Genomic DNA, 20,096 nt, shown 5'->3' with positions numbered 1-20,096 from the left:
TGTGCTAGTTTCAAGGATTTATTTCTTAAATCATTTTTTTCGGGATAGAATAATACAAGTGAAAGGCTTCTGTCATCAAATTTGTCTGGAAAGTATGCAGTGAGCCTTGAGCAGTGGAATGGGTCAATGTGGTGATAACTGACATATAGCTTCCTGTTCTAACTAACTTAACCACCTTCAAACTTGCTTTTTCTCCACCTCCAAGCCATACGTACCACACAGATCTGTTCCAGGAGCTATTTGCAAACAAGCAAATCTATTCATTTTCTTTGAAGTACACTTTATCACTGATTTACAAGAGGAACCTCCCGTTCCCCCCACCCCCACCCCAAACCAGGTTCAAATGGCTTTTCCTTAGCCTTCGAAAGCCAACACTAACCACCCTGGGAACAGGTCCTCTTTTGTCGAAAACAAGGAAATATTCTATTTTTCTGCCTAATCAAATGTGTTATATTAAACCTCAAGTGAAGTTAATTTTGAATTGTAGATGAACAAGAGTTAACTTATCCTTACTACCACCTTGGGAACCATATCTTACATGACAGCCGCTTTTAAAAGTAATTTGATCTGTCGTCCACATCTGGACATTAACTCAGCAGATTCTAAGTCAAAACTAGTATCACTCTGTGATATTTCTGACAGAAGAATAAAAAGATGAAGTGGAGGCCAAATAGGTGAATAACGGTTTTTCCAGCCAGTCTTTAAAAAAAGGGAAATCTGCATTTGATGGAAGAAAGAGGCTGTACTGTATTTCAAGGAGTGCCCAGAACACAGCTCCTAAAATTGAGCTCATCGAGTTGGTGGATGGGAGGGTGAACCACTCTGGGATGGCTCTGTGATGAGAGTTAGGTGCTAGAAGACAAGCTAAGTGAGGATGGAGCCGTTAGTCTCAGGGAGGCTCACGTGTCACGTTCTGAAAATGTACCCATTAGGATGGACCGTGCTCTGCCTTTTGAGGGGAACCTCAAAATCTTGCCTTGGCGTGATTCGGACTTGGTGGCTTTCCATTTCCAGACGACAGCAAGTTCTCCGAGGCCATCACAGTGCTGCTGTCCTGGATTGAGCGAGGGGAGGTGAATCGGCGTTCCGCCAACCAGTTCTATTCAATGGTGCAGTCGGCCAACAGCCACGTCCGCCGGCTGATGAACGAAAAAGCCACCCATGAGCAAGAGATGGAGGAGGCCAAGGAGAATTTTAAAAACGCCTTAACCGGGATCCTCACTCAATGTAAGTAAAAATTTGGGGGCCATCCCTTTTGTCGTGATTTTTGCCTTTTCTTTGGTACTCATTTAATTTTTTTCGTTTGGGGGTAAGTAGTCCAGTAATTTCCCATTTTACTCCATATCGAATGGCAAACCTCATAACCGATCTCATGTTCTGTGGCAACTTGGAGGACCACGGACCCCGCCCTGAGAGCTTACTTCCCAAGGTGAGCAACATTTCTGTAGCTTTTCCTCAGAGCGCCCAGCCCGGCCCCTAGGGCAGGACAGACGGATGCTTCCGTGCCTGCTGGACCCAGCACAGTTCACGCCACACCTGCGGGGCGGCCACCCCTCGCCTGTGGGCTGTGCACACGGGCCCTCCCAGTGCCGACAGTGGGAAGCAGTCCCTAAGCACACTGTCACACATTGTCCTCGGGCTCTGTTTAGGAAGAAGGTACCGTCAGAAAAACTCCTCCCCAGGATCCTTTCTTTGAGGTGAGCCTTGGCTGTCAACACGGGCAACTCAGGAGTAGAGATTTTTCAGCAATGTTATTACTTTTTTTTTTTTTTTCTGTCCTGTCTTCATTTGGAAAGCCAATTGCCTGAACCACTTAATTCCAGTGATTTGCCGTGTCTAGATCCAAAATGGATAGAAGGCTGTAAATGAGGCTTTCTCATAGAACAATAGTCAGGGTAATTACCCAGGGCTCTATTCAAAAAAAGGGCGTTTCTTTTTTTTTTAATGTGCACTCCGTCTGTGGCTGTAGTTAACGCCACAGTGGCGCAATGCATCGCAGCTGCTGATGTGCCCTTGCTCGGTAAAAGCCATCGAATGACCCTGTGACAGTGATGTGCTCCACTCCACACCAGGTGCAGGGTCCCACCCACGCAGGATGGCGACATAAGCGATTTCCATATTCATTCTGAGAATAAATATTATTTTCAGTATATAACGTGCCAAAATGCCTATCGCCGCTTTCACCAGTGTAAACCCAAGGGATAACGTATCCCTTAGGATGGAAAGAGAGAAGGAAGGGCGTGGAAAACCAGGATCTTAACTGTAAACGTGTTTTCTATGACTTTGTTGTGAAAAGACCATTTTTTTTTGCAGTAGCATAAGATATCATATAAGGAAACTCCCAAACAGAAACTATGAGAAGTGACCACATATCCAGTATGAGACCACTCTGGGACATAATGTCTTTCTAGGAAAAATCAGAAGTGCCCTGTCTCAGAGAGAACATCGTCAGAACACCTTTCCTAAATTCCTTGTGAGCAACAACCTTTTTCTGGACTGAGTGTGCCCAGCAGTCCTGGAGTTGGGGTTCCTAGGGCTAGGATAAAGAACACTAATGCAGAGATTACCTTTTAAATGGGGGGCACAGACAATGGATTAGTAGGTAGGGGGGAGTAGGGTGGATTGCCAGCAGAGGGAAGGGAGAGAGGGAAAGACTACACTATTCTAATAGTATAATTCCCACAAAGTTATGGCGAGGAGCCAGCTGCCCGCATGGTGCAATGATGACTGATTACCTTTTGCTCGCTGGCATCCATTTTCAATAAATTCTCATCCCTACTCAGTTTACAGCCCCATCTGGCAGGGAAGACTCAACCGTTGACTCTCACAAGGAAGATAGGAAGGCCGCCCCACATTAGAGTAGGGGAGGGATTTCAGCTTTTTTTCTGGCAGTAGCTCCTGAAAAAGAAGCACCTGTTAAAAACAAGCCCCCGATCCTGTGGCTGAAAGAAGGGACATGCCTCACGTTGTACAGGTGGACGCTGGCCTGGGTTTGAAACCACTGAGAGACAAAGAAGTCCAGCATGTGGGGATACCAGCATCAGTGTGTCACTGCTGATGTAGGCTGAACTGGATAACGGGGTTGAGACCTGCAGCCATGCTGGGCTTCCCAGTGCTGGACCAGTCGGGGGGAGCATCCCCCAGAGGACGTCTTCCTCTGCAGCCCACGCCCGTCTGTGCCACACAGCATGTGGAGAGGCGGCAAGGGAATGAGTACAGGTGACCCTTGAACTTGCGCTGGGGGTTAGAGGCGCGGACCCTCTGCGTGATGAAAAATCCACATGTAGCTTTACAGCAGGCACGTCCTACCTGCGGTTCCACATCCGCAGGATTCAACCAGCCACGGGCGGTGTACTGATGCAGGATGTGTAAGCGGACCTGCACACTTGAACCCCGCATTGTTCTAGGGTCACCATACTCTCTCCAGGCAGGCTGGTTCCCTTCCTCCCTAAGAAGAACAGAATGAAAGGCTAGAACAGGACCAGGAATTTCAGAGGGAAATCCCTCCTCACAGGAGCCATGCGAGCTGAGATTACTATCATAGCTACCGCTTAGGCACCTCACCTCTAAAATTTCAAAAATTAAATTCTTGCTCTTAATGTCTTCAAACCTGTTCTTCTTTGGGTCTTTTCTTCCTATTTTAATAAATTCTCAGACCAAAATCCTGTAAGGAATTTTCACACCCACCATCGCCTACATCTAGGCCATTAGGAAATCCTGTTGTTTGCCAACATTCAACACTGACCCACTTTTCTTCATTTTAACTGCCACCATTCAAGTGCAGGCTTCCTGAACTACAGTAAGAGCCTGGTATGTCAGTGAGACAGGGTGTCCGTCTGTGAGTAACAGAAAACCCCACCAAACTATCTTAAACAAATGGAGTATTGTCTTTTCAGACACAGTGAAGTCCAGATTTAGGTGTTTCCTGGAACTGGTTCAGTGGTTCATAGCTGTCAGGCCTGAGGCTTCTGTGATGCTATTAGACTTCCTAGATGGCTGTCTATGAGGGCTGCTGTTGCTCCTGCCATCACATCTTTTCCTGCAGGATGAGGAAGAAAGAGGAAGAGATTGCACTTTTAGAGCAGGAAAGCAACACTTGCCCAAGGACCCCCAACAGATTTCCATTTCTGCCTCATTGTGCAGAATTATCACACGTGGCCATGCCTACCTGCAAGGAAAATGAGAAATACGCTTTTTTAGACTGGGCCCATTGCTCTCCAGAATAAAACTGGAATTCTCTGAGGAAGGAAGAAGGGGAGAATTGGCTACGGGGAGACTTTTTGCAGTTTCTGTCATACGTAGTTCCTCCCTTCCCACCTTTACTCTGGCACAATCTATTTTTCACACATCATCTGATATAATTCAGAGCATGTTTTTCCCTCTTAAATCCCTTGAATAGATTCCCATCGCACTTAAAATAACATTCACTCTCACGAGCCCAGAGCTCTCCGTGCTTGCCTCTTCAACGTCAGCCTTCCCTAGACTCATAGTGCATCATCCTCATTGGCCTCTTTCCTGCTGAGGCCATCAAAGCTCCCCCACCCCGCCCTGCCTCTGGGCCTCTGCACATCTGTTCCCTCTGTCCAAGGTGCTCTTCCCTGCACTCTGCTTGCTTGAATCCTTCTCATCCTTTAAGTCTCAGCAGTGAGGCCACCCCTTACAGAGAGGCCTTCCTGATCCACCCTCTCCTGGCAGGTTCACCATCCCTGCATCTTATCAGATCCTCAGAGCACTTATCCAAAGGGGAATGATTCAATGAACTGTCTGGTTTTGATTATGACAAATAGCATCACAAAGGAAAGGCCTCATCTCTTTCAGTCATCCACGCAGATCAAGTGTCTGGGGCATAGAAGTATGCAGCAAATATTTGGTGGATGAGTGAGTGAGTGAGCACAGTGGAAGGAAGGCAGAAAGTAACCCTGAAACATCGCAGAACAGCGTGGCATCCGTGTTAGCACTGCCTGTGGATAGTGGAGTCTCACCTTGCATGTGTAATCAAATAAACCAAAACAAGAGCTCACTAGCTGTGCTTCTGCTGGAAATTGCTACATTTTACCAGACCCTTGGTAGCAGGAGAGCTTGGGGGGAAGAGCCAACACAGGCGTTCGTGTTGACATCTCCCCAGTTGTCACTGTCTCACAACCTCTGCGTTTCCCAGCTTCCTGTTCCTGTTGAGACATTCCCTCTCGACACTGAGATTTGATTCTGGGAAGTATTTCAGCAGGCAGCCAGGAGATACTGGCAGAGATTGTGGAAACCCCAGCTGAACTTGACAGCCCCCCGAGATGGCTGAGGGATACACGCCCCAGCCATGGAGGGCCTGAGAGGGGTCTTCTTGTGAATCCTTGATAGTCAGGAGCCTTCAGGATGACTGGAAGGTGGGAGATACTTTAAAGTGAGCCTCAGCTGGCATTAAGCCTGGGAGGGAGGACAGGAAGATGGCAGAGCTCCCCAAGCAGCCTCAGAACTTTCCACTCTTCCCTCCATGCTTTTACAGAGGTGACAATTCCCCATAGGCTAAGGGGAACCAGATTCTGACGAGAAATTCATCACGGAAGTTTTCGCCGTAACCTGGCTAACCTGGCACTGTGTGTGTACATTTCCTCACCCTCTGAATTTTAAATATATTTCATTTCACATCTGGCGGAGTTAGATTTGTTTGCCTCAGCCATGTTTTCTGCTCCCCACAGTGGGCTTCAGCGTGGGCTTGGTACCCACGCATCAAGCTGCCTCTAAGACAATAGCTGCTGAAATCCACAGCGATCGACACACTGGCCGTATTTTCCAAAAGCAGAACCAGTCATATCCCCATTTATCGGCATGAATATTCCTGGCAGACACCCCAGGAGTCCCATTTGGCTTTCTCCTTTAGAATTAGATGAGGATTATAAAGCACTACATTTCGGGAATGACATCTCGGCTTTCCTTCTCCTAAGTGGCTGGAAATCTCCTGGTTCTCTGGCAGGAGCCCTGAGTGCCCCCTCCCCCGTAAAGGATCTCCACATCGTCAGTGCCATTCTCCTAGCATCTGCGGCAGCCTCTCCACATTGGCAAGCCAAGTTTCGGGGAGTCGCTCCCGGGCAGTTTGGAGGCAGGTATATTGTAGAACTAGCCTATTACAGCACACGGGGCTGGCCTGGTGTCCTGAAGGTTGGGCTCGCTGAACAACTTCCAGGAAAGTTCAGGTACCTTAACCAAGCTCCAAGCACAGTGATATGTAAATTTTGTTGCAAATAGCCAACTGAACAGGAGAAGGGAAATTCCACTGAGTTAGTCCATTAAACTGGATTGAATGCATGCATCTCCTTGTCTTGCTTATTGTATTTGTCCCTGCTTTCGTATTTAAACAAATAGTGTCTGCTCAGATGGAGAACAAAAAAATCAAGAGCCGTGAATGATAACATAAAGAAAGAGTTGTGATTTATTTCAAGGTCTGCATCAAAGGCCAGCAGGTACCTTCTAGCTTTGTTGGTGTTCAGTTCTGCCCACATTTGTTTAAGTTCTAACCTTCTTCATATCTCTGGCCTTCACCCCAGAATCAGCTGCTTAAGTATAATCAAATAGGCATTGTTTCCACTGAGCCTTGGCATCAAGTGTCGAAGGGCAGCAGCTAAACCCAACCAAGAGTCTGGGGCGTACAGAATCCACTCGCTTTTGCTTGGGACCGCTTTTCACCTCTGACCACAGACGTGCGATTTCAAAGATACTAGCTGAGGGCATCTCTAGCCTGTGCGAGATGGTCCGGTTCTTGAGGCTTTCCCTTCCTTTCCAGGCCAGCTGGATAGATCTCATTCGCTAGATATAGAGGAAGGAAAAGCAAATTCGCAGGTGAATCATCTCATTCTATGTCATCTTATTCTCATGTCATCCTTGTCTCATCCTAACACTGTTTCTCACCCTGTGCATTGGGCAGAAACTTCCCCAGGTGTCCCAATCGAGAGACTTCCAGGTTTTGATCTTCTCTGCTTTTTAAACATTTATACTTCACAGGAACTCCCCAAAGGCCTGCCTGTGTTCAGTTTTTCAGTTATGAGCAAAGCCTGTCATTTCAAAGCTCAGAGAGGAGCTGTTTATAAAGTTCAGGAAGCATGTACCACAGCGCTCAATTATTAATACGCATGCCAAGATGATCAATTGTGCATGCCTTGTTACAACACACACATGTCTGATGAAAATTTAAACACTCCATGATAGTCCCACTCCAGGACTTGTCCAGCATGCTTCTAGGTAAGAGAGAAGGGAGGGCAGGGAGCAAGGTGGGCAAAAGGCAAACGGGAAGCAGACGGCCACCGAGAAGGGCTTCTTCATGTTAATTTAAGGAAACGCACCATGAATATCAGTGAGCAGGACGGAGGAGTAGTGACTGTCAAATGTCAGGGGACCTCAGAGACTCATTGGCCCAAACCCTCTCATTTTATAGAGGAGGAGACTGAGGTTCCAAGAAGCAGACCCAATAGGCCTGGTCATTTAGCAATTTATGGGCAGATTAGAACCCAAGACTCTTGGCTCCTCGTGCAGCTTGCTTTCTGGGTGTGTGTGTTTATGAAAAATGAAAATGATCAGAGGAGGGCGAGTGTAAAATGCATAGTTTACAGGTGGAGTCGAAGAAGTGTGCTGGCATCACACTGAATGTAAATGCTGCCATCTGGTTGGAAAAGGAAGTCCTTGGCTCTAGCTTGGCCCTCTCTCCCCCTCCGCACTCATGCTTCCACTTCCTCCAACCCCCATCTGAAGTGTCCCCCCACCCCCCCGCCCCCGCCAGGACTGAAGCCCCTATCACACCTCCTCCACGAACCTTTTCACATAACCGCCTCCCTTTCTCCTTCCTTCCGTTACGCACTCAATACTGTCTATAAGGGCATTTGATTATCTTCTAAGCATCAGGTTTGGGGGGTTTGGTTTCTTCCTCAGGCAAGATTTTAGGGTAAATAGAGACAGAGACCATTTACTGATCTCTTTTCCCACCTCCCTGCACCCCTTCCAGGCATAATTCTTGTAAGCATCTCAGTACAAACAATGACTGTTGATCAGACATCATAGATGGAAATGAAGCTGGTATTGGAAATTGGGGTGCAACCTAACAACTGCAAAACACATTCTAAATGTTGGGTTTTGGGGTAAGCTGTGATCTCAACTGGCTTTGCTCTCATACACCTTTCTCCTTAAAAGTAAAACACGTATTGCAGAAGTGGTACTCAGCAGTGTTATGAATATTTTAACCTGGAGTTGGTCTGGTTGGAACTATCATGCAAATCCGCTTTATTCCTTTAGGTTAGGAAATGGCATCAGCCTCACCTTAGATCCCGAAAACAGCAAACAGTGGAGACACTTCTGACCAGGCACACAGACGCTCTGGTTCTAATCCCAGCTTGACCACTGATGAGCCGGGTGACTTTAGGAAAAGTCTTTGAAGCTCCTTGAGTCTTCGTTTTCTCATCTCTATGGTGAAAGATTTTGACCAGACGATCCCCTAGGGAATCGCCTGGGACTTCAGCTGCCCCTGTTGTGTCAGCAACTTCCACCCTCGACCGTCCCTGAATATCTAAACACATCGAGTGTCTGCCGGGACCCAGCCAGGATGTCAATAGCTCCGGAGCTGATCACAGAACAGAGGATCGGATGGTCCTCCCTACCCTTGTCCAGACTCTGCCTTGCTGTGGGGGGTTAAGCCTGCCAGGCAGCACTGTGAGTTTTAAGCCACTTATGCCCCCGCAAGTGTGTGTGGCCTCCGCTGGTGCTGCAGACAGGTCAGTGTTCTTGTCAGAGAGGCTGCATCCTGCCCCGATCTTCTCCTCTGCCGCGTCCTCATCTGTTTTCTTGACTAGAATCGTAAAAGCCTCAGGCACCTGAATGAATGATGAAATTCATCCACAGTTATTTATTGGGTCTCTATTAAGTGCCAGGTAGAGCGCTAAGTGCTGGAATGAAATGCGAGGGGCTTCCGATCTCAATGTGAACCCTGACCCCGCTTTCAGGCAGATCCATGTCCTCGCCCACATTTCTTCTACCTAAAAAGTTCTTTCTGAAATCATTTGCTTCTTAGGAACTTCGCAGCTAAACTTTTTTTCCCCCTCTAATTTCTGCCAAGGGAAATTTGGCTCCTGTGTCCTTGCTGTCGAAAAAGACTTTTATGAAGTGTTAGAATGTTTTCCCGCATTCGCTGCTGTCCTTACTGTTGTGCGCCATCCGTGGGGGAAAAATTCCCCGTAGCTGCTGTAGTCACTCCCAGGCTTTCTGTTTCTCCTCAAAGTTATATAGATGGCTGTATTTGCCAGTGTTTTAAGTGCTGGGAACATAATCTTCATGAAAAAAAAAATCTGTTTGCTCTCAAGGAATAAATGTCCAGAGAAAATATATTTTATAAAAACTTCCAAATCAAGGATGAGCACAGAATTTCCTATGTCGCGGGACACCGAAGCTGACGGCAGAAGATTCTGGAAGTCTGCCGGAACCTAGTTGAGCCTTTTTTGCTATCTCCTTTCAGCCTTACTTTAAAAAAAAAAACAAAACAAAAAACAACAACCACACATACACACACACACACTGAGCCAAGTAATTCAATATAATGTTAACATTAAAAAGTGAATGATAGCAAATTACGAGGGAGAAGTGAAGTCTTACACTCTGTAACAATAAAAAATTGAAGAAGGCTAGATTTCAAGGATTAACATATGAGTGTTAAGTGAAGCACAGGAGTTCAGCAAATATATAACTCTTGGGAGCTAAAGATGGAAACCTTGCTACTTTGATCTGAGCCCAGCTGTAGGGACCAGGACAGAAGCCACTGCTAAGTGTAAGGGGGAGGCAAGGCGGGGGGTGCTATGAGGAAACAGTCTCTGAACTACATGACATCACCAATGCCAGCCGCCTGGCCCTTCATTGGTCGCATCTGGTAGACAGATAAGCAGGAGCCCTTTTCCCAGACACTTGGATTCTCCAGCCCTGTCTTTCAGTTGCTCAGTACACTTTTGGAGAGAGGTCAGTGCAGCTTCCTGCCCCATCACAGCCTCAAATATTTGACTTCTTTGCAGTAGAAAATTCTGCTTACGTTGGCCTGGTGGTGGTTAAAGCCTTTTCTGCCTCCTGCAGCGCTCTCTGCAGCCTCCCTTTCAGAAGTCCTCGTAGTGGGATTCTGTCACTTGTGGGGCTGCCTCCTCCTGCTGGGGCTGCGAGGACCAGCAGCATCTTTGGATCTCTTTTGTCTCCAGTGCCTGGGACCACGTCTGACATGTTGTACTCGTCAGTGTTCGTAAGACTTTGGCCCATAGTACAGATACATACACAAATGGGTGTAAATGCATGATTTGAAGTTGGGTAGATGCAATTTCCATTCCCAGCTTCACCATTGCTAAGTTAGGACCTTAGATGAGTAATGAGCCCGCTCTGTGAATGTCAGTTTCTTCATCAGTGAAATGGGTACAAAAGTAGCACCTGCCCCAGAGGGTTGTTGGGAAATTTGAATGAGATAATGTTTTTAATCAGAGGTCCTCAAACGCAACTTCACTATGTGCTGGAATGACCTGGAGTGCTTATAAAAACAGACTCTGCTGGAGGAGTGGCTGCCAGAGGTGGGGGCAGGGGGCAGTGGGTGAAGATGGTCAAAAGGCACAAACTTCTAGTCATAAATGAAATAATTCTTGGGTATGAAATTTACAGCACAGGTGACCACAGTTAACAATACTGTATTGTCCATTTGTCCATATTGTCCATTTGAAAGTTGCTGAAGTTGCTAATCTTAAAAATTTTCATCACAAGAAAAAAATTGTAGCTGTGTGAGGTGATGGATGTTACCTAGCCTTGTAGTAATCATTTCACAGTACATCCATATAGCAAATCATTATGCTGTACACCTCAAACTTATGCAGTGTTGTATGTCAATTATATCTCAATAAAACTGGGGAAAATATTTTTTAAAAAAGAATATACTGGACCCCACTCCTAGGGTTTTTATTCAGTAGGTCTAGGGGCTGCTTGCATCTTAATAAGTTCCCAAGTGATGGCCACAGTGCGAGTCTGGGATCCATGCTTTGAAAACCACTATCATCAAACATAGTGCCTGGCCCAGTGAGTCTAACTAATTAGAACTGGCCAACTACTGTTACCTGATTTTCATAGCACCACAAATGGAGTTGGTGGTGACCCAAGGGGAAAGCAGGGTCACCGTTTTGAGGGTCACAAAGGAGAAGAGACACCCAGAAACCTCGTCCCTCCCCTTCCTGCTGGATTAATCATCCACTCTTCACTACGAGTCTCCTGCCGGTCATAGGGCAGTTCTTATGAGTCTGGGGACTTATTTTTGTGATTCACAGTGGAAACTGCAAATGTAGGTAGCTTGTTTTCAGAGAGTTGGTCATCATATAACAGCAAGCCTTTTCTCATTGATCAGGAACGGCAAAATGTAAACATTTGATTACCAGCCATTGACAAGCGAGAGGAAAACAATATTGGAAAAACAGCACTAGCGGGCTTGGAGGGCAAACTGGAGTGCAATTTGGAAAAAGCTCTCAAAAATTGAAAATTCAAATACTCTTTTATCTATCTTCTCCACTGCTAAAATTTCTTCTAAAGATATTTAGAAAAGCGTGTTGTCAGAAGATGAAGATGTTCACTGCAGCCTTATTAACAATATACATAAGACGAGATTTCCAAGATGAGTTAGGTATAAAAAAGTGAGATATAGCACGTGTGTATAATATGAGCACTTTTGTGTAAGTTACAGAAGGTTACACATAGAGAAATAGACACAGTGTGTTCTGTATGTGTAGCTCTCTCTGGATGCAGAGATTGTGGTTACCCTTCAAGAGACACTGGGTGGGAGGCAGTCAGGATGGGAAAGTAGCCTTTTACTTTTCATTTTGTTCCTTTTTTTTCTTATATACATATATTACTTTTATTTAGCCAATACAGATAATCTAGGCAGGTGGATTTATTGGATTTTTAAAAGCCTGATGCTATATATTGCAAGGAACCATTAAAATTATAATAGTCTCAAGGATTTCTGTTTTGTTACTTTCCAGACTATTTGAATATATGCATTAATAAGCGATCTACGGTTCCCTGAAATGTATGAGGATTTATACAAAGCTTTAAAAGTCACTAGCTGCCTAATATGCTACCATTGATTTGAGCAATGTCACCATTTCCAACTTGCTTAATCTTTGCTAAAAGCACCCTCTTTCTTTTCTTAATAACGTGATCAGCATGTTTCTCTTCCTCTCCCCACCCCTTTCCCCAAAAGGACCAAACTTCTGGCCTCATTCTAGCCAGGAAGGTCAGAAATAAAATGCTTGCTGTTGGTGTTTTAGCCTCCGGTTTAACAAGGCTGTAATGGATTCACAGTGTCACACAGCATTGTTCTTTTTACTCATCTCAAGACAAAAACCCTGGCATGCCCTTTCTCCTCCTCGACTTGAAATTCCAGTCCATGCCTCCTTAATGTATGGGGTTGACCGAGTTCATCCTGCTTCCTGGGCTTCCGGCCAGACTGGCTGGCAGGCTCCTGTGCTCAGGACCCAGAACCCAGTGAGGGCGCAGGAATCTCTCTGGGAATCAGTGTAACAGCTTCCCCTGTCCTGTTCAACGCTCACAGCTCCTCCCTCTGGCTTTGTCTTGCTCTTCTGGGCTTCCTGAGGGCCCACATCTCCCTCCACATTCTCTGTTCTACTTCTTCAGTCCAGGGCCAAGGCTCATCCACCCTCCTGGAATTTCTAGTATTTAAAACAAACACTAACAAGCTTGGGTCTGTGAAGTGAACTCTTTCCTTTGTTACGTGCCTTTGAAAATCTCTCACAAGCTATTCATAAAGGATTTGGGAAAATGTTATCCCCTAAACGAAAATAAAATTTCCTCTGAACCCTGCTGAGTTAAGGCTCTATCATGAGCCCAGAGAACATTAAAACCAAAAATTAAGCTTGGAAGATTTGTTTGAGGTGTTCTACTGAGGCCGGCCTATTGCCTGTAAGGGCTTAATCAGTTTCTCCAAGATATCTGGACCACTCAATGGATTTAAGGCTCTCTCTTGCAGCTGCTTAGCTGGAGCAAAAGATGCGGGAGGTACGAGGACATGAGATGATGCGCTCCAGAGAATATGAAGGAGGTCTGTGCTTGTGTCTCATGGAGGAGCCTAACCTTTCTCTTTCTCTGCTGTCAATGCGTTTCTGCCCAGAGCTCAAAAATCAGGAGCTTCGTGCAGCCCAGGAAATCTGAGGTTTTGTGCTCGGTGCCCAGTTCCCTCCCGGGGAGCTTCTTGAAGTGTGGTCTGTTTCTGGGTAAATGCATGTCTTGTTCTGAGCTTGTCTTTTCTGAGAAGACTGCAGACAAGTGCTTCTCAAGATAATTTGTGAAGTTCTCTCTCATGTAAGGAGTCTGTTCTGAGCTCAGCAGATGTCCACATATTTTGAGGTAGGGAAGAGTACCAAAAAAAAAAAAATTGTTGAATTACTTAGTCTTAGGATTTTTCTGAGATTCTAAAGACTGTATACACAAATGTGTGCATGCTGTGTGTATGTGGGTGTTGGGGGTGCTGTGTGTGTCCCCTGACATACACATGTATAAGATAATGAGTAATCCCCAGCAGGGTGTTGAATTAATTAAGCACGGGGGCCACTAGACGGAGGAGGCTCTAAGGCTCTAAATCAAAACCTAAGCCTGTAAATGCCTCAAGGTTAAGAAATGGAAACCTAAGGACAAGCAATCACAAATAACCAACTAGGCTTTAAGTTTCCGCCAATCAAGAATCTGCTTTCTTTGCTTCAGCCTTTTCTCTGTCCGTCTTTCCTGAGTTCCCATCAGTGGAGCGCTCTAAGCACTTCTGATTTGGTGCTGCCCGATTGGAATCCATTTTTGCTGAAATAAACTTCAAAAATTTTTAATATACCTCAATTTATCTTTTAACAAGGGGTTTTCATCTGCCAAGAGTGATTAGCAATTTCTTCAAAGCTCTGTTTATCCTCCCCTTGTGTTCATTTATACCTGTTGGATATGTACCAGGGGCGCTGTCATGACATTCAAGCCTGCTTTTGAAAAATCAGTCACTTCTCATTTTTTTTTTCTTTTTTCTCCTATAACCTAATTTACGCAAACTTAAAGCACGGAATTGATGTGTGGTGAGAAGGGGGTGGGAGAGATTCACAAGGTGTGATGGATAAATACAAGTTCTCTTACTGAGAGCTCTTTTTGTTGATAATACTTCCAAAATGCTGAAATGTGCTAACTGATACAGACAGTGTAGACGTGGGGCGGTGAAGTTCCCCGCGGGGGTTGATCTGAATGCCTTCTGCCCACTGCACAACCTCTGCACGCTACCTTTTTGAGCAAAGATCAGTGCCATCTTGTTTACTATTTCTCTCCTCTCTGAGTGTTTACTTAGAGTGTTAAGGATCCCATTTAATTAGTGACTATTTGCAGTTTTATTGTGGACGGAACAAGTTGTACGGGTTATACTGGAGAAGCAGCCAGCGGTCGTCGAATTCACAGACTTGCTCTTTGGTGTTTCCTGCTGGAGACAGTGAAGAGTGTATGGTCTTTCCTCGGGACATCCATCCCAGCGGTCAGCCTGATTTATGATTTTAAAAATATGCTGTCTTTGAATCACATTCATTAAGGCATACTCTTTGAGGTAGTTTTTCCCTAATGATGATGAATTCATGCTGATCAGAGCACTCTTCTGAGTCTTCTGTGTGCCCAAGAACTTTCATTTGCAAGACAAATGGCCAGTTAAGGGTTGATCTGCAGGGAGATGAGAGAAGTCAGCTGGGCCACAGAAATACCGTGTGAGTATTTTTTAAATCTAAGCTGAGTTATACATTTTTTGGGTTTTTTTGGTTTTGGGGTTTTTTTAATTTGTTACTATGTTGGGGGAAAGTATAAAACTTAGTAAGAACTATAAAATTATCATAATTAGTTTTGCTTTTAATTAATTACGCTATTGAAAAGAATACTATTGCATGAAATTGAGAATGGCCCAGAAAATTCACAATAGATCTATGAATTCTGACTTCTTTCTGAACCTCCAATATATATTTCAACAGCCTCTGGATGACCCTCAGGCATCTCAAATTCAGCCTGTCTGAAAGCAAGCTCCTTAGCTTCTTTCTCAGACCTCCTCCTGTACTCATCCTCCTGGTCTCTGATGTATGTCCCAAGCATGAGTCATCCTGGTCTCCCTCCTTCCTCCCTTGTAGTAACTCAGCCACTGTGTCCTGTCATCCCACCCTGTCAGATGACTCCTTGCTCCTCCCTCCATTCTTGCGCTCTGTCTTAACTCAAGCCTTCATTATGTCTCCCAAACAAATCCTACTCGAGTGTGCCTCCTCTAGCCTACAACATAAAGTCACAGTCTGGCTTAGCATCCACGGTCCTTCCTGATTCCTTCCTGTCCGGCTTTAGCCGCATCCCCACCAACTGCTTTCACACAAGGTTCTTTCACAACTCCACGCCAGCCTCTGAACCTGCCACTCCTGCCTTCTCTGCTGGGCAAGCATTGATTCATCATTTAAGTCTTAGCAAATGTTGCCTTTCTTTGAGGGTGTTCCCTGACTGCACCTCCTGAGTTCGTTGCTCTGTCCCCATCATTGCCATCCATTCCTCTCTTGCATAGGATAATTATCTGCTTGTCTCTCTTTCTCCCTAAAGACTAGTCTCATCAAGGGCAAGGACTATGTCTTAATCGTATGGTTGACTGTGATTATCAGTCAAGTGCCTGGTAACTAGTAGGATCTCAGAGGTTTGCTGAATGAACGAATGAATTTATCTTATGGCCTGGGATATGGTAATAACTAAGGCCTAAATAACTGAGGCACTTAGCCTCCAACAGGGAGTACCTACAAGAAGGCATGGCTTGAGTAGCTGTTAGAGGATCCATTTTTATGCTTGAACCTGTACACAGTCTTCTAAGTGCCTTCCCCTCTGTACTCTTCCCTGTGCATTGCTGGTCTCTCTTATGTTCCTCCCACTCCACACACACATGTATGACCACTTAAGTTTCTCATTAGTGTATCCCTTTATTAACAGCCTTCCCTGATCGATGGCAGAATATTGACTTTCAGCACCCAAATAATCAGCCTCAACCCTACTGTCCTCACGCCTGGTGTCAGGATACCACACTTCTTACTCTTCCACATGATGCTGATCAAAGAGCACTACTATTAATAAGCAGGGGGACCCATTACTCATGAACAATCCCACGATCACCACCCCTGCCAGACGATCGCATCAGACGGTGGATTGCACCTTTGCATTTTGGACGGGCTGCTCTGTGTTGCCCGTGCAGCAGGCACCTTGGAGCTCCGCCCCCGTGAGCCCAGCCTCCCTGCAGACAAAGCCGCGGGAAGCCCAGGCAGCAGGCTGACCCAGTTCTCCTCCGCCAGCCACGCTGCCGTGCAGCTGAGCAGATCTCGGGGGGTCAGCGGTCGGGTAGAAGCTGGCACTTAGAGCAGCTCAGCCTGTAGCCTGGCAACGTCCCTTCCTGCAGGTGAGGTAGGAGGGGGCAGCTGTGTGCTCTCAGGGTGAGTGTGAGCTTAGCCAACAGCAAATTCTCCTGTTAAACTTGAGGGCAACAGATTGATCATGTGATGTGATAAAGCTTGATAAATAAGGAGTTTTGGAGTTGGGATTCTCTAGAGGTAGAAAACACAAAACATTAAAAAAAAACCCTGTAAAAATGACCCCTAGATTGAGAATTAGTTGCTCCTTAGCCTTCTAAAACATTCACAGTGTAGTAAGCGAAGGGAACCTGCTTTCTTCCTCTTCTCCGTCATACACTTGCTTATTTTGTGTGCTAATTTTTGAAATTGTGGCACCAAGTGTTGCCCTTCTGCAGGGATTATCCTATTACTGTGTGACATGCTTTGGACACCTGGAAGATTTGAAAGCACTTTGATGTCCTTTTTTATAATAGAGCCTTGGGAATCACTTGAGAAAGATTTATGTTAAGTAGAGTGTTAGCAGCCCTAAGAAGCTCATTGTAACTGTGCCTTCCTGACTAAGTATTGAGAAGTTCAGGTTTAATCATATGGTTAATTCAGTGCTGTAATGTCCGTAATCCCATGCTTCCTAGATCAATAACCGTTTTAGCAAGATTGAATCTGCAGTTGCTTGGCCGCACCTCTGACACCCTCTCCTAAAAGCTCTACCCTCTCTCTATAAAGCTTTGTTCACAACCCTTCCACATCGATCACTGGAATAGCACCTTGCCTGGAAGCCACAGAAGTGCTAAATTAAGTCAGAGTTAGAACTTCGAGGGGGGTTGGGAGCCTGAGGGAGGGGAGCCTGATGAATGTGAAAACAGAATAACGGAGGATGGCATGTGGTCCCGATGAGCTGTGGAGGGCGCCATATGGTGTTGAAATAAGCTCTGTACACGGTGCTGCTGGCAGTGAGCCTTGGTCTGTCCTGATGCGGAGGCCATGGCCCCTGTTTCCTGCCAGAGGGCTGGAGGGCTGGCTACAATGGGCACCCCAGGGGGAAAAAAGGGAACTGAGAAGTAAAAATGGCCTTGAGACTGAGGGCAGATGCCACACAATTACTCACTGCCCCAACTTGGATCCTGGACACAGTGATGTCTTCAGAGGGCTGCACTGGGTCCTACAGATGGAGACCAAAAGAGAAAAGAATGCACGTTTGGCTCTTCCGCATTCAGCCACTGCACCCCGGCTTCACCTCTAAGCCCCCAGCCCAGGCGTTACTTGACCTGTGTATCTGTATCTGTATGCCCACGCCGGTGCCTGGATGTCTGCAGACCTAGGTATATAGATGTACCAAGTCATATTATTAAACGAGAGCTAAAGACGGCTTGGAAGCAGATGTCCATGAACTTTTCCCAGTCACATTTAGAATGCATTTTACCCTAAAGTTATGGAGACAGACTTGAAGGGAGACCTCCCCAACCTTGCTGAAATTGAAATGTAAGTACAAAAACAGGCACAGACGGGATGGATATGGATGATGTTACTTCTGCTGTGACATCATCCATAGACTCCTAGTGTCTTTGCTTTGCTTCCCTATAGTGATCACAACATAAATTACTTGTCTTGTTTGACTTCCTTGTTCACCAAAGTTGAGCAGATTGTGGCCGTTTTCAACGCTTCTACCAGACAAAAAGCTTGGGACCATTTCTCGAAAGCTCAGCGCAAGAACATAGACATTTGGCGAAAGCATTCTGAGGTTGGTGATTTTATTATTACTTTTTAACCACCATCACACAGCTGGATTGGCAGGGAACGGTGTGGCTGCAGCCATGACGGTCTTTGTTACGGTGGGCAGTCCTCCTGCCGTTGTCCTGCCTCACTGTCAGCTCCAAATCCAGCTCTGATCGGTTCCTTATCCAGAAAAGCAGCTGACTTAATGCTTAGAGGACAGAGTGCTTTTCTCCCCACCCCACAAGGGAGAAAAGAATCTCTCCCATTCATAGCAAAGAGCGCAAAAATAAACCAAGACACTCTGCCTCATTTCAAAAAAAAAAAAAAAAAAAAGTGTAACTTGAAATAGAAAGTGAGTTTTTAAATTAAATACTGAGTTTTTTCAGTGTTCTGCAATATGATGGTGACGGTTTGCTCTTTGGCTAGAAGAGCCTGTCACCCATGTCTCCTCATCGTAAGAAATGCCTTCGTCCCCCGTGCTGGCCAGTGGGTTATGCCAGACCCCACCCCAGAGCACGTTTCCCCAGGGAAGTGAATGTCCCGGCTAGCCCAGTCCGCCCTTCTGCATCAGTTCATGTGCCACGTGTGAGTATCTCCCCAAAAAAAAGAGTTCAGAACTTGACCTTCCCTGCCACCTAGAAGGACCAGAATGTGTCACTAGTCATTGGTCATCCAGCTGTTATTTTTTAACTCCGCAGTGTAGTGTACGCTTTGAACCTGTAATTTAAAAGTAAGTATACTGTCTTTGTTTGCTTCTTCTTTTTCTTGTTTCTTTTTTTTTTTAAATGAAAGAATGTTTTTCATTTGAATGCCTCTCCATCTCTGGCATGTTAATACTAAAGTTCTCTAAATGCTAATCCCCTCTTTCAAAATCCCAAACTTATAGAAGGTAAGGTTTATCTCTCTAATGATTTTGGCTCACACATATAAAAATAAGTGTTTTATGCAGAGTTTGAGGAACCACAGAGTACTGTGGTATCAATCATATGGGTAGCATTTTAAGTGCCCATTAACTAATGCTAAATTACAGTTGAATACCAATGGCATTAGATGTAACATCCACATGCATACCAAATGAATTCTTTATTATCACTGTTATTATGGTGAATACGGAATGACTTCACAATAATGGGACACTTAAAATGCTAGTGCAATTTATTATTAAGAAGGACATTTGTTATTTTGTTCACAAATCCCAAGAAGATGGTTGGTGACTGATGCAGTTCTGTTCCACTGCTCAGAATGATGAATAAGGAGGCGGTGGGGTTTCTCTTCAATTTTTCTGGGGCCAGAAAAACAAAGGGTGCCTACGTGATGCTCTCCCAGACACTGACTCAAGACCTACGTCAAGGCTGATTTTCAGAAGGGAAGAGTCCCGAAAATCCATGATAAAATATACTCATTGAGGGTTCTGAACACAGATTGGAATCCATAAACTATGATTCAGATTTGGGAATGATCTGTCTATGAATTGTTGATTTTTTTTTCCCTTCTCGTAACACGAGATGTGATTAAAAGAAATGTTAAGAGAAAGGAAGGTGGCATGATGCTGAATAAATCCAGACCAAAAAAAAAAAAGACTGTCGTTGGTCTGTGAGTGTCAGCAAGTATCAGTTATTCATCTAATCATGCCTCCTGCCAGGTCTGATCCCGTTCCTCTAGCCCTGCCTCCCCCAGTGCAGGCCACCCTCTCTGTTGCTGAGCAGGACTCGAGAAGTCCTCCAGCCTTGTCCCAGGGAAGCCTGCTCGCTTTGCTCCCCACCGGGAGGTAGAAACGGACACGATCCAGAAAGATGCTCCTGTAAAGGGTCTTTGTGTCGCCCAGGCACTCCCACCGCCTCTTTTGATATACTAGGGAATAGGATTCTAAATTACCTTTGATTTTCCCTCCTGCATGTCGCCTAATTGATTAAATACCAGTTGGCAATTTAACATTGTGGGTGATTTCTCAGTTGCATA

General features: G+C 45.5%; 1 protein-coding gene across 7 annotated transcripts in view; it reads left to right on the top strand.

The window, feature by feature from the left end:
* The window catches only part of ENOX1 (ecto-NOX disulfide-thiol exchanger 1), a 512,511-nt gene that overhangs the window by 375,910 nt on the left and 116,505 nt on the right, over nucleotides 1-20,096 (top strand). For all 7 annotated transcript variants that reach the window (XM_032496083.1, XM_032496086.1, XM_032496080.1 and 4 more), the window contains 2 exons: nucleotides 1,015-1,227; nucleotides 18,056-18,162. In XM_032496083.1, the coding sequence (XP_032351974.1) occupies nucleotides 1,015-1,227; nucleotides 18,056-18,162 (320 nt within the window). The remainder of the gene's footprint in view (nucleotides 1-1,014; nucleotides 1,228-18,055; nucleotides 18,163-20,096) is intronic.

Source organism: Camelus ferus, chromosome 14, assembly GCF_009834535.1.
Source record: "Camelus ferus isolate YT-003-E chromosome 14, BCGSAC_Cfer_1.0, whole genome shotgun sequence".
NCBI classification, from domain to species: Eukaryota; Metazoa; Chordata; class Mammalia; order Artiodactyla; family Camelidae; genus Camelus; species Camelus ferus.
Note: the sequence above shows the minus strand (reverse complement) of the source record. Positions and strands in the feature narration are given on the sequence as shown.